We start from the raw sequence: 14,688 nt of genomic DNA, 5'->3' as shown, positions 1-14,688 counted from the left end.
AGAATGAGATGTTTGACGAGCAAGTGTCCACATACTTTTGGACATATAGTGTATGTGAAGCATGGAGTTCTTGTATTGTATGACTGAGGTGGTAGATAAATGTTACATTTTTAACTATGATAATATGGTGCCGTTATCTGTACACATCTTAGAAATGATCAAACCGTAGTCTTACCCCTAGAGGCATTCTGTATTGTTGATGGTGTTTTGTTTAGGAAAGAAGCATTTTGTTATTTAGTAGACTGCAAGGAGCTGCCTGTTGTTTATGACTGAGATTCTGGAGTCTCAGCGAGAGATGCTTTGGCACTGAATAGTATCACTTCTGTATGCTCTCTTTGTAACGTAAGGGAATAAGGCCTGATTTGGAACAAAGCTTTCATGGAATTCAGGATAATACCATAAAGTAGAATGATAGGCTACCTCTTGACTTATTTAGACTGAGATGAGCAAGCTTTGGCCAATGCCGGCAGGCTTCAAAGGTTCTTGTTGAGATGTCAGATATACACTGTGTATACAAAGTATGTGGACACCCCTTCAAATGAGTGGATTTGACTATTTCAGCCACACCCATTGCTGACAGGTGTATAAAATCGAGCACACAGTCATGCAATCTCCATAGACAAACATTGGCATAATAATGGCCCTACTGAAGAGCTCAGTAACTTTCAACTTGGCACTGTCATAGGATGCCACCTTTCCAACAAGTCAGTTAGTCAAATGTCTGCCCTGCTAGAGCTGCCCCAGTCAACTGTAAGCGCTGTTATTGTGAAGTAAAAACGTTTAGGAGCAACAACGACTGAGCTGCAAAGTGGTAGGCTGACTGCTGACTGCTGAAGCGCGTAAAAATCGTCTGTCCTCGGTTACAACACTCACTACCAAGTTCCAAACTGCATCTGGAAGCCACGTCTGCACAAGAACTGTTCGTCGGGAGCTTCATGAAATGGGTTTCAATGGCCCAGCAGCTGCACACAAGCCTAAGATCACCATGCGCAATGCCAAGCGTCGACTGGTGGTGTAAAGCTTGCCGCCATTGGACTCTGGAGCAGTGGAAACACGTTCTCTGGAGTGACTCCATATGAATGCCCATGATTTTGCAATGAGATGTTCGACGAGGAGGTGTCCACGTACTCTTGGTCATGTAGTGTATCTCTGTTAACCCCCTTACAACATATTTTCCAAAATGATTCTGCAAGACCCACTTGTGAGCCATGTTCCTGGGTTTCTGACAAAAAATATTGTTTTTGTTTATTTGGTGAGTTACAGGAAAATCCCAAAGGCTCGCCTCACAACACAAACAAGTTTTGGAGCCACTGTGTGGAGAATGCTGTCACAATATAAAATGTTGGGTCCCTGCTGTCTTCAGTGAATGTGTACAACTGTGCATAAACACAGTATGTTTTGTCTTACTTTCAGGGCAAGGTCATTGCTGTTACTTTTGGTTCATTCTTTTTTTTGTATTACAATTGAGACAATTTGACAATTGAGACATTAAACACACACGTGGTTTAGGATTCTCTCCATCTTTTCTTCTCCATACATTATTTATGCTGTTTCGCTCTCACTCGTCTTCTAAGACATTATTGTCAGCGCTAGGAGATACATTTTACCTACAGTAAAGAAAAATATGAACGCAACATGTAAAATGTTGGTCCCATGTTTCACGAGCTGAAATAAAAGATCCCAGAAAATGTCCATATTAACAAAAAGCTTATTTCTCCCAAATGTTGTGCACAAATTAGTTCACATCCGTGTTAGTGTGCATTTCTCCTTTTCCAAGACAATACATCCACCTGACAGGTGTGGCATATCAAGAATCTGATTAGACAGCATAATCTTTACACAGGTGCACCTTGTGCTGGGGACAATAAAAGGCCCCTCTAAAATGTGCAGTTTTGTCACACAACACAATGCCACAGATGTCTCCAAGTTTTGAGGGAGCGTGCAATTGTCATGCTGACTGCAGGAATGTCCACCAGAGCTGTTGCCAGATAATTGAATGCAAATTTCTCTACCGTAAGCCGCCTCCCACGTCGTCTTAGAGAATTTGGCAGTACGTCCAACCGGCCTCACAACCGCAGACCACCACGCCAGCCCAGGACCTCCACATCTGGTTTCTTCACCTGCTGGATCGTCTGAGAACAGCCACCCGGACAGTTGCTGAAAGTGTGGGCTTGCACAACCGAATAATTTCTGCACAAACTGTCAGAAACCGTCTCAGGGAAGCTCATCTGCGTGCTCTTTGTCCTCACCAGGGTCTTGACCTGACTGCAGTTTGGTGTCGTAACCAACTTCAGTGGGCGAATGCTCTCCTTCGATGGCCACTGACACGCTGGAGAAGTGTGCTCTTTACAGATGAATCCCGGTTTCAACTGTAGCGGGCAAATGGCCGACAGCGTGTGTGGCGTCGTGTGGGCGATCAGTTTGTTGATGTCAACGTTGTGAATAGAGTGTCCCATGGTGGGGTTATGGTATGGGCAGGCATAAGCTACGGAAAATGAACACAATTGCGTTTTATCAATGGGAATTTGAATGCACAGAGATACCGTGACGAGATCCTGAGGCCCATTGTCGTGGCATTCATCCGCCCTCATCACCTCATGTTTCATCTTGATAATGCACAGCCCCATGTCGCAGGGATCTGTACACAATTCCTGGAAGCTGAGAATATCCCAGTTCCTCCATGGCCTGCATACTCACCAGAAATGTCTCCCATTGAGCACGTTTGGGATGCTCTGGATCGACGTGTACGACAGCGTGTTCCAGTTCCCCCCCAATATCCAGCAACTTTGTAAAGCCTTTGAAGAGGAGTGGAACAACATTCCACAGGCAACAATCATCAGTGATCAACTCTATGCGAAGGAGATGTGTCGCGCTGCATGAGGCAAATGGTGGTCACAACAGATACTGACTGGTTATCTGATGTATTAAGGTATCTGTGACCAACTGATGCATATCTGTATTCCCAATCATGTGAAATCCATAGATTAGGGGCTAATGAATTTATTTCGATTGACTGATTTCCTTATATGAACTGTAACTCAGTAAAATCTTTTGTTGATTGTTGAATTTATATTTTTGTTTAGTATAGATAGTCAGACAGGCAGTCAGACAGGCAGATCGGCTCCTCCTCGTCCCTACGACAGCAGCACAGCCGTGCTTAAGAAAACCTTTGAATGAACCTGTTAACGTGAAGCCATACAAATTCCAAAAAGCATACTTTTTCAATAATGCACATACAATGGACATAGACAGGCTAGGTCTGATAGTCTGTCACATTCTGTGTTAACTGTAGGCCTATTTGTGTTTAGTCACATTACTTAAAATGTAAATGCTCTGTCTCTTTCTGTTACAGGATTTAACATTGGACACTTGAAGAGAGGCATAGTGGCTCCCCCCACTGGTGGTGGCTGGGATCACTTTACTTTTGGGGACTAGTGGAAGACGCACATTTCTTACTGGCTTAACAAAAATAGATGGCTAACCAGACACCTGGAGAACATATGCTTGAAGTTGCAAGGTATTTGAATATTTAAGCCAACCTGTTCTCTATGCCAAATTATTTGTCCCATTTCTATTAGGTAACCACATTGCACTCTCTCAGTAGGTGAGGTTTTGATTCGCTGAGGTTTGAGAAGCAAGACCTCACGAATCAGACCACATGGAGGTCAAAGGGCGTCTCCTCACATCCATGGGTGTGGGGTCTCCAGGTGAGTTTTACACCTTCACAAAGAGATGTTGGGGTATTTAGTAATCTCGCGTGGACAGACGCATGTAAGATAGGATGGTATCGTGGTGTCTGTCAACAGACTGGGATGTGACGACTAACAAGGAACTTTGTTCCGTTGTACAGATTTCTTTGTCACCGATAATTTGGACAATTCCCGATTTCGCAGGTATTTGCATCTTTCGAATTTCGGAAGGGCATGGGACATTTGGTCCATAGACCTGCCCAAAACTTGCAGAGAAAGTGGGGTGGAGCAACCGCCTTGCTTCCGCTCTTCGTTGTAGTATGTTTTCTAACTATCAGACATGCTTTTGAGTTATGTACCCAGTAGGTCCCTCAGGTCCTCTGGTACTGGCCGTTTAACTATCCCAAAGCCTAGGACCAAGAGGCATGGAGAGGCAGCTTTTAGTTACTATGTTCCCTGCCTCTGGAATAGCCTGCCAGAGAACCTGAGGGGGGCCGAAATTGTAGACATATTTAAAAGGGATCTTAAAACACACTTTTCTAGCTTTGCTTTTCCTTAGGGTGCTTTTTTAGTATTTCAGTTTTTGTAATTGTTTAGTTTTTTCTATCCTCTTAACATAATTATGTTTTTTATTTTCATTGTTGTTTTGTTTCTGGGGGGGCTAGTTATTTAAAAAAAAATGTTTTACCTTTATTTAACTAGGCAAGTCAGTTAATAACAAATTCTTATTTTCAATGACGGCCTAGGAACAGTGGGTTAACTGCCTTGTTCAGGGGCAGAACAACAGATTTTTACCTTGTCAGCTCGGGGATTCGATCTTGCTACCAGTCCAACGCTCTAACCACTAGGCTACCTGCCGGGGGGGGGTTAAGTGCATTGTGTTACATTTATGTCTGAAATCAGCTATATAAATGAAGCTTGATTGTTAACACGTCTGCCCCCAGAACTTAATCGAGCATCTGGCACAAGTACGCAATATTTTAGTTCTGGGTTTCTGATATTAGGTACTTAGTAACACCATTGCTGTTACATAGTAATTGTATAATTGTTGTCTTAACTGAACATGTTGACGTGTTTTTTGGTGTGTAGATCAGGACAGCAAGCTGCAAGCTGAGCGCATCTCCGCACTACAGGAGAGAAAGCAAATCCTGGAGGACATCCTCAGCAGCCGAGTGGGAGAGCTGAGACAAGTGTGTCTGCTGGAGGCGGTCAGTTCCTCTCTCCTACCTTTTAACTATTGTAGGTCTCAGGTCAGTTCCTCTCCCCTACCTTTTAACTATTGTAGGTCTCAGGTCAGTTCCTCTCCCCTACCTTTTAACCATTTTCAGGCTCAGGTCAGTTCCTCTCCCCTACCTTTTAACCATTTTCGGGCTCAGGTCAGTTCCTCTCCCCTACCTTTTAACAATTTTCGGGCTCAGGTCAGTTCCTCTCCCCTACCTTTTAACCATTTTCAGGCTCAGGTCAGTTCCTCTCCCCTACCTTTTAACTATTGTAGGTCTCAGGTCAGTTCCTCTCCCCTACCTTTTAACCATTTTCAGGCTCAGGTCAGTTCCTCTCCCCTACCTTTTAACCATTTTTGGGCTCAGGTCAGTTCCTCTCTCCTACCTTTAAACTATTGTAGGGCTCAAAGCACGTTAGAGGGAATGGCTCCATACACCCAAGCCATGCTATCGAGACATGTGCTTTATCAGATTAATGGAAAGCAAGAACCAACGTTAGGTTTGTTTTCTGTATCTGACTCAATACAGAGAAGCTCTCAACCCCTGTAAACCTCAACCACCTGAAATAATAAATCAGGCTCAATGAGTTTGGCTGCACAGATGAAAGAACAATTTTTGGCAACTTGTTGTTACAAAGCAAAGTTTAAAGAGCAACTGCCCTTAAAAAGCAACTTCTTGTTTAGGAAACAGCCTAAGTGGCATTGAAATGAGTCAGAAACATTTATTCTACTGTCAAAATTGACAAAGTGTAAATAGGATAATTTTGGTCAAAGTCATTCTCGTCAAAAACAGAGTTTTGTGAGACTTGTGGTCGAAATTGCATCACAATGTCCACATGCCCACAGCTGGCAGCACACAAGTAATCAGCATTTCAGAGTGCAGCTGTACGTGACCCAATTGTAATGCTGTGGTAAATTTGGGTTGACTTTGGAAATCCCTATAGGGCTAGTTAGGGACCTTCTGCAAATTACACAATGTACATGGAACAATATGTTAAAATTTCAATGACTTAAAAATCTCAAACCAACGATAAATTGTAGAAATTGATTTACAAATATTGAAAGCATTTAATGAGAACTAAAAGGTGAGCAACAAAATATTGTCTCATTTACAATGTGTAATTTATTGACAGCTCCTAACTAGCCCCGGAGGCTATCCAAAGTCAAACCAATTTTGCCACAGTCGCACACCAGCCGGCTAAAGCTAATTGCCGAAATAAATTGGCTAACTCTTCCCACCTGCGAACACACACAAGAGACACCCACATCAAAACACACACCTAGACTCCCGAGTGGCGCAGCGGTCTAAGGCACTGCATCTCAGTGCAAGAGGCATCACTGCAGTCTCTGGTTTGAATCCAGGCTTCATCACATCCGGCCATGATTGGGAGTCCTATATGGCGGCGCACAATTGGACCAGGTTTGGCCGGGGTAGGCCCTCATTGTAAATAAGAATTTGTTATTAACTGACTTGCCTAGTTTAAATGAAAAAAAAACGTTAAAAACTAAACCAACTCACGTTCTAATTCAGTCATGGCCGCGAGCCTTTCTTAATAAACCAAATCTAAAACGAGGTAAAATCAGGAAGTGCAGTCACCCTTTAACATTTTCCCCTTGCAGAGCAGTGTCAGTCAAGAATATGTAGCGAAAGCATATGAATGTTAGCCTGATTTCTCCAGAGACAGAGATCAAAATACTTTACCAGGCACCAAATCCAGCTTTTCACTCACAGCTGTTTCACACATTTCCCCTGATTTTGGTTTAGAATTCAACACAGATGTGTCTCAGTTTCTCTCCAGACTAAGATTATTCATGCATGGAAATGCTCTCTATATACTGTTTAGTGCATTAGATGTGGTGGTTTGATGCACTACCATTCAAATGATACTATTATTGACCAATGTTCATATTATCACAGTAGCATTAGTTCTAGCTAATTTTAATATACACTGTTACAGTCTCCAGCCTGTGTATGATACAAATGTTTATTACGTTTGTTCCTATTGCTATTTGATATATTTAATTACAGACAGTATGAAATTTGACTTGGCATTGGCCGTATGAAAATAGTGGTAAAAAGAAGTATGAAAATATCTGCAGGAGCTGACCGGGATGGTCCCACATGCTTTTCCCCTGGAGACAGGAGAGAGAGCTCCTGTTGTACAGCGCAGGGCTGGCCTGGCACATAACAACACCAAGGGAGAGGTCAGAGAACATTCAGAGACTATGACACTGGTCACAGAGGACCTATATGTCTGTTAATACTGGTTATCAACACATCACTGACTAAGTTATTGCTTTGTGCAGGATGAGACAGGTCAGCGAAGGCAGATGAAAACACTCTTCAGTGGTGCTCTGTACAGACACTCGGAGCCAGACAGGAATGTCCCCAACAGCAGGAGGACCGTTCACCGTGGATGCCACACAGGTAAGGTAGTACTGCATACAGCAAGTTCCAAGATGTATTAACAGCTATACATAAAGATATTGCACAATGTTACAGTACCATGATATCCACAGAGAAAAGGCTGAACAACCTCTCACCACACATAGAATTTAACTTTTATATGAGCCAGTTTCCTCTCCTTTCCGATGCTGTGATGGCCTGTGTATTTGGTCTCCATTTCCTGCCTGTGTTGTACTGTGTAAAACAACATTTCACTGTACCTATCCAGTATATGTGACAATAAAACATCTTTATTTATTATGTATTACTGAGGTTGTTGTTGCCTGTGATGACAGGTTGTGTTTGTTTATCTTCCAGAGGACACAGTGATGTCGGAGAGTACTAGCTCCATGTCAGATTCAACGTCCCATGACAATGGTGAGTCAGTCAGAGCTGCAAATGCAATAATAACAACTGAATCTGTAAAAGCTGGTCTGTAAAATCATTGAACAGTTATCTTTGTCTGTTCCACAAATACAGTTGAAGTTGGAAGTTTACATACACTTAGGTTAGAGTCATTAAAACTCGTTTTTCAACCACTCCACAAATTTCTTGTTAACAAACTATAGTTTTGGCAAGTCGGTTAGGACATCTACTTGGACATTTATTTCCAAACGCCTGAAGGTACCGCATTCATCTGTACAAACAATAGTACGCAACTATAAACACCATGTAGACCACGCAGCCGTCATACCGCTCAGGAAGGAGATGCGTTCTGTGCAAATCAATCCCAGAACAACAGCAAAGGACCTTGTGAAGATGCTGGAGGAAACAGGTACAAAAGCATCTATTTCCACAGTAAAACAAGTCCTATATCGACATAACCTGAAAGGCCGTTCAGCAAGGAAGAAGCCACTGCTCCAAAACTGCCATAAAAAAGCCAGACTATGGTTTGAAACTGCACATGGGGACAAAAATGTTACTTTTTGGAGAAATGTCCTCTGGTCTGATGAAACAAAAATAGAACTGTTTGGCCATAATGACCATTGTTATGTTTAGAGGAAGAAGGGGGAGGCTTGCAAGCCGAAGAACACCATACCCACCGTGAAGCATGTGGGTGGCAGCGCTTTGCTGCAGGAGGGACTGGTGCTCTTCACAAAATAGATGGCATCATGAGGGAGGAATATTATGTGGATATATTGAAGCATCTCAAGACATCAGTCAGGAAGTTAAAGCCTGGTCGCAAATGGGTCTTCCAAATGGACAATGACCCCAAGAATACTTCCAAATTTGTGGCAAAAGGGCTTAAGGACAACAAAGTCAAGGTATTGGAGTGGCCATCACAAGCCCTGACCTCAATCCTATAGAAAATTTGTGGGCGGAACTGAAAAGCAAGGAGGCCTACAAACATGACTCAGTTACACCAGCTCTGTAAGAAGGAATGGGCCAACATTTATCCAACTTATTGTGGGAAGCTTGTGGAAGGCTACCCGAAAAGTTTGACCAAAGTTAAACAATTTAAAGGCAATGCTACCAAATACTAATTGAGTGTATGTAAACTTCTGACCCACTGGGAATGTGATGAAAGAAATAAAAGCTGAAATAAATCATTCTCTCTACTATTATTCTGACATTTCACATTCTTAAAATAAAGTGGTGATCCTAACTGACCTTAAACAGGGAATTTTTACTAGGATTAAATGTCAGGAATTGTGAAAAACTGAGTTAAAATGTATTTGGCTGTGGTGTATGTAGACTTCCGACTTCAACTGTATATCAGTTGTGCAAAATATTCTCAAAATGTCTAAGCGGAGTTAGTATCATTACATTATTCTGTGATGCCGCAGAAAAAGAGAGATTGTATTATTTGGTGCTCTTCACGTTCATAGTTTATAAATCAGTTACTGGATGACTTATCTTGAAAATGAGAGGGGCGAAGAATCACATTTCTCCTCGTTAAATTCTGAATTACACGGCTGCTGCCTGATAATGTTCATGAAAGAGAATGACCTGTTTACTGTAATTGCGTGTCAATTGTGAGTTAGTGACTCTAGTTAAGACCAAACCCCATATTCTCCCTCCCTCAGAGGAGTCCTCTCCCAGTGTGGCAGAAGACCACCGCTCCATGTCCCAGCCCCGTCTGGGCAGCCCAGACCACCAGGTCTGTAGGAAACTGTCCCCAGTGGAGATATACTATGAAATGAGAACACGCCGTAACTCTGTGACCAGCTCTATCAGGTAATGTCACTGTGTGTGTGTGTGTGTGTGTGTGTGTGTGTACAGTCGTGGCCAAAACTTTTGAGAATGACACAAATATTAATTTTCACAAAGTCTGCTGCCTCAGTTTGTATGATGGCAATTTGCATATACTCCAGAATGTTATGAAGAGTGATCAGATGAATTGCAATTAATTGCAAAGTCCCTCTTTGCCATGCAAATGAACTGAATCCCCCAAAAACATTTCCACTGCATTTCTGCCCTGCCACAAGAGGACCAGCTGACATCATGTCAGTGATTCTCTCGTTAACACAGGTGTGAGTGTTGACGAGGACAAGGCTGGAGATCACTCTGTCATGTTGATTGAGTTCGAATAACAGACTGGAAGCTTCAAAAGGAGGGTGGTGCTTGGAATCATTGTTCTTCCTCTCATCCATGGTTACCTGCAAGGAAACACGTGCCGTCATCATTGCTTTGCACAAAAAGGGCTTCACAGGCAAGGATATTGCTGCCAGTAAGATTGCACCTAAATCAACCATTTATCGGATCATCAAGAACTTCGAGAGTGGTTCAGTTGTTGTGAAGAAGGCTTCAGGGCGCCCAAGAAAGTCCAGCAAGCGCCAGGACCATCTCCTAAAGTTGATTCAGCTGCGGGATCGGGGCACCACCAGTACAGAGCTTGCTCAGGAATGGCAGCAGGCAGGTGTGAGTGCATCTGCACGCACAGTGAGGCGAAGACTTTTGGAGGATGGCCTGGTGTCAAGAAGGGCAGCAAAGAAGCCACTTCTCTCCAGGGAAAACATCAGGGACAGACTGATATTCTGCAAAAGGTACAGGGATTGGACTGCTGAGAACTGGGGTAAAGTAATTTTCTCTGATGAATCCCCTTTCTGATTGTTTGGGGCATCTGGAAAAAGCTTGTCCGGAGAAGCCAAGGTGAGCGCTACCATCAGTCCTGTATCATGCCAACAGTAAAGCATCCTGAGACCATTCATGTGTGGGGTTGCGTGTCAGCCAAGGGAGTGGGCTCACTCACAATTTTGCCTAAGAACACAGCCATGAATAAAGAATGGTACCAACACATCCTCCGAGAACTACTTCTCCCAACCATCCAGGAACAGTTTGGTGACGAACGATGCCTTTTCCAGCATGATGGAGCACCTTGCCATAAGGCAAAAGTGATAACTAAGTGGCTCGGGGAACAAAACATCGATATTTTGGGTCCATGGCCAGGAAACTCCCCAGACCTTAAGAACCCATTGAGAATTTGTGGTCAATCCTCAAGAGGCGAGTGGACAGACAAAAACCCACAAATTCTGACAAACTCCAAGCATTGATTATGCAAGAATGGGCTGCCATCAGTCAGGATGTGGCCCAGAAGTTTATTGACAGCATGCCAGGGCGGATTGCAGAGGTCTTGAAAAAGAAGGGTCAACACTGCAAATATTGACTCTTTGCATTAACTTCCTGTAATTATCAATAAAAGCCTTTGACACTTATGAAATGCTTGTAATTATACTTCAGTATTCCATAGTAACATCTGACAAAAATATCTAAAGACACTGAGGCAGCAGACTTTGAAATTTAATATTTGTGTCATTCTCAACTTTTGGCCAAGACTGTATATATGTGTAAAGCACTCCTTCTTTTTGTGTCTAATGCTATGTTCTGATGTTTTTCCCTAGCCCTAGTCATTCTCTACCAAGGAGTGCATCTAATGTTGAAGGCAGAAGTGTTCCTGCTTCCCCCCCCCTCGCCCGAACCGCCCCAATCAGTGTTCATGTCAGGTAATATTCCTCCTCTGGTCCAGTGCTTCTGCTTAATGCAGCACATCCACTGCTACCCACCCACTATGATGACAGAGAGGCTTACCGAATGACCAATGAGTGCAGCAGGTAATTAGGCTACAGAACATGCCAGTGATGGCTCTCAAGATTCCAGTCAAGGCTCCCAAGATGATTTTATTTTGTGAGAAGTCAGGTGCTTAGTGTTATATTGACTTATATCATGCTCTTTTTTAAAATTTATTTTTGTATTCATAGGTTTGATATGACAAATTCAATCATTTGAAAATCTAAATGTAAAGATAGTGTGTTTACATTATGACAATAACCTATCACAATAAGCCCATCAAATGCTCATTGCTCTCTATCGCGCCTTCAGATCAGATGACTCTGGTGGGATTTCACTAAAGCAGTGGTCTGGCAGCCTGGATGTACCACATATGGAGCCCCTGGCCCAGGAAGGCTCCTCCTCGGAGCGCAGAGGCTGCCCTTACAGCTCCCGTGCCCGGCGGAGCAACAGTTCTGAGGCCCTGCTTGACCGCTCCAGTCTCCCCGAGGACCCAGCCCCCAGGAATGGGATGCCCCCCAGAGGAGGGCCTTACAAAAGCTCTGAGGCCCTCACTGACGGCAAGCTGAGGCACATCCACCTGGGCAGTCCTGAGAGACAGGAGCAGGCCAACCTGCGGCTGTCCATGGGTGGGAGAGTAGAAGCAGCAGAAGGGGGGGGTTACAACGAGCTCCTAATGGATTACATCTGGGGAAAGCAACAGAGGATGCAAGTGCAACACCAGCTGTACCAGTCAACAGGTAGAATCTGGCAGGACATTTCCTCTCCTCGATCGTCCACTGCTGCAGTGCCTCCTCACGCCAATGGCTTCTCCCACTCCCAGGTGCATCTTCCCAGCGCTGCCCCTTCCTACAGTCCCAGAGTGATCCATAGCTCCCAGGCAGAGCATCGCAGAGTCAAAGTCACCCGGACCAAGTCCTGCGGACCCTTCATCCCCCTGCAGCAGGACGCCATCCTGCTCTCTGCCTATGAGTCTCCCCACCCTGCCCCAAGCTCCACTACCTCCTCCATTCCCAACCTGCACCCCTTCCAGACTGAGCTGTCCGGCCCATCATTCAATCGCAGGCCTCCCCAGTTCTCTCTCCCCACCCCTGAGGACTCGACGAGGAGTCTGCATAAAGCCTTGGCGCTGGAGGGTCTCAGAGACTGGTATCTGAGGAACGCCCTCGGCTACCCTACCACTACATCAAAGGGGCATGATGCAGGGGTCTCCCGTCTCTCACACCCCCACCCTTTGGTGCACCAGGCTCAGTCTATACAAGGTGATCCACTCCATAGGTCCCAGATGTCTCAGTCAGCCAGCTTCCATGGCCACCCACTGCATGGAAGGTGAGTATTTCTCTACTTAGGAATGATTGTTGGTAACATTCACTCAGGTGCACATTAGAGTACTTTTGATCATGTTTGTTTGCTGAGTACTGTAATGATTTGTGCCCTCTCTATGGCAGGTCAATGGAGTTCTCACTCTATCAAGAGCCCATTCATCCTCAGATGCAAGACATGACTCCAAAGGAGCCCAGTGCTGACCCTGGCACTTTGGTCTGATGTAGCTGAATATATATTCAAACACACATGTGCACAGACAGACAGACAGACCCGAACACTGTAAAAGGAGCTGATATAAGGTGACCTCACAAGCTAAAAAAAACATTACAACCACAGCAGAAAAAGACTGTAAAGCTGTTCTGAATGCCCTCTGTTGAAAATGAGCCCACCAACTTTTGACCCCTAGATCGCGAAGTGAGAAATGGATTTGCACTGGAGCTGTCCCAGGAGTCACAGAATATATTGTTATTCTGTAGCTACTGTATACTGTATACTGTATTCTATTGTTGGTCAGACCCAAGCCACATGTAACAAACATCCTCCTTGTTTAACCTAACAAATCTCCCAATATATAATTTTTTACAGAATAAAGTATATGTATTCTAAATTACTATTTTGTATCTTCTGAGATATAAAGAATAGTTATATAAAAGAGGTAATTTAGTGTCTTGTGATTTACAAAAATATATAATGAACTCATATCAACTAAAAAGTATTTAAACACATCAGTGAACGTGTAAATTAACCTGTTTGTAAACATGAATATATATGTCTTATCTCTTCATCTGTCCATCAAACATACACATTTCAACCGTGCTTGATATTTCTCATGTTTTTCAAGTGAACACAAATCCTTTCAAAGCTTGGTCTTCAATCAACAAATGAAAGAAATTACTGTTGTTGCCAAATTGTTGTTTCATGCGAGCTCTTTTTTCCTGCATTTCCTAAGAGTCCAACTGCTGAAAGGGCATAATAGTCAAGTTCAGATAAAAACTTGAGGACTTTAGAGGTCTATGACAGTCATTTAATGAACTTTCTATTAATTTCTATTCATTCAGTTGCGTAGCACGTTTTCCTTCAGAGCACTTTATGAACGTCAAAAGCCTTAACCAATTGCAGCAGTGGGATGGAGAAATTGTCCCCAAGAGAGACACACTAAAACCAGAAAATGGTTGACAGCGTATGAAGTTTGAGCAAATAAGAAAAGTGTTACCAGGTTGAAGTTCATGTTCAAGTCTACGTCAAGGTGGAAGTTTTGTGGCCCATTTGGACATTCACGATTAAAGTGATGTAGTGTATAATATTATTTATTTATAAGATTGTAACAACATTATCAACAATAAACCCTATATTTGGATCTGTATGTATCATGATAATAAGCTAGATTTGATTCGAAATTCCTTTATAAACTGATGTCAACTTAATGTCGAGAAATTAAAAGGGGTCTAACTAGAACAGGGCTAGGGGATGGGACTGTTGGCATGAGCAGGCCTTATGTCAGAACTCATAAATGTGGTAGTATGAGATTACGTTTCCGTTGTATCATGTTGTACGCTACTCCTATTGGTGGCACAATGTTATAATGGTAAAAATGATTTAAAGTAATTAATGCCATTCCCATATACCACCGCAATTCAAGAACGGCCCTTTTATAAGCTTCCCATGACATGTGCTTGTTTGTTCTTGTGTATCTTAGGTTCATGATTATACCGTTATAAAAGGGCATCACTAACAACCTGAATGGTAGGAAATGAATACCTCTGGAAAGAAATGTATGAGTAGCTAATAATGCTTATTCATTTTAACTGATTAATGTCATGGCTTCATCTATTGACATGTTTTACAGGTAAAGCTATTCCTTTTATCTCAAGTACCTTTAATGGAATGTTATATTGGTTTTAAATGTTGGTGTTTTCACATTCAATAGTTAGTGTGTGAATTTCTTCAAGCTAGTCTAAACCTGAAACTGATGACCAAACTGCTGTGCATTGGGGGTCGTA

The 14,688-nt window shown here is 43.1% G+C and overlaps 1 protein-coding gene across 1 annotated transcript; it reads left to right on the top strand.

Annotated features, from left to right (window-relative positions):
* The first annotated feature begins 3,364 nt into the window (after window positions 1-3,364).
* ccdc120b (coiled-coil domain containing 120b) lies at window positions 3,365-13,335 on the top strand. Its single transcript, XM_038969296.1, has 10 exons — window positions 3,365-3,517; window positions 3,602-3,707; window positions 4,779-4,897; window positions 7,009-7,113; window positions 7,216-7,336; window positions 7,673-7,732; window positions 9,382-9,532; window positions 11,197-11,298; window positions 11,675-12,691; window positions 12,811-13,335. The coding sequence occupies exons 2-10, from the start codon at window positions 3,659-3,661 to the stop codon at window positions 12,905-12,907; spliced, it is 1,821 nt and encodes a 606-aa protein (XP_038825224.1). The 5' UTR covers window positions 3,365-3,517; window positions 3,602-3,658; the 3' UTR covers window positions 12,908-13,335.
* Window positions 13,336-14,688: the final 1,353 nt, after the last annotated feature.

This window comes from Salvelinus namaycush, chromosome 2, assembly GCF_016432855.1.
Source record: "Salvelinus namaycush isolate Seneca chromosome 2, SaNama_1.0, whole genome shotgun sequence".
NCBI lineage: Eukaryota > Metazoa > Chordata > Actinopteri > Salmoniformes > Salmonidae > Salvelinus > Salvelinus namaycush.
The sequence above is the reverse complement of the archived record's forward strand: the minus strand, read 5'-3'. Positions and strand labels throughout refer to the sequence as shown.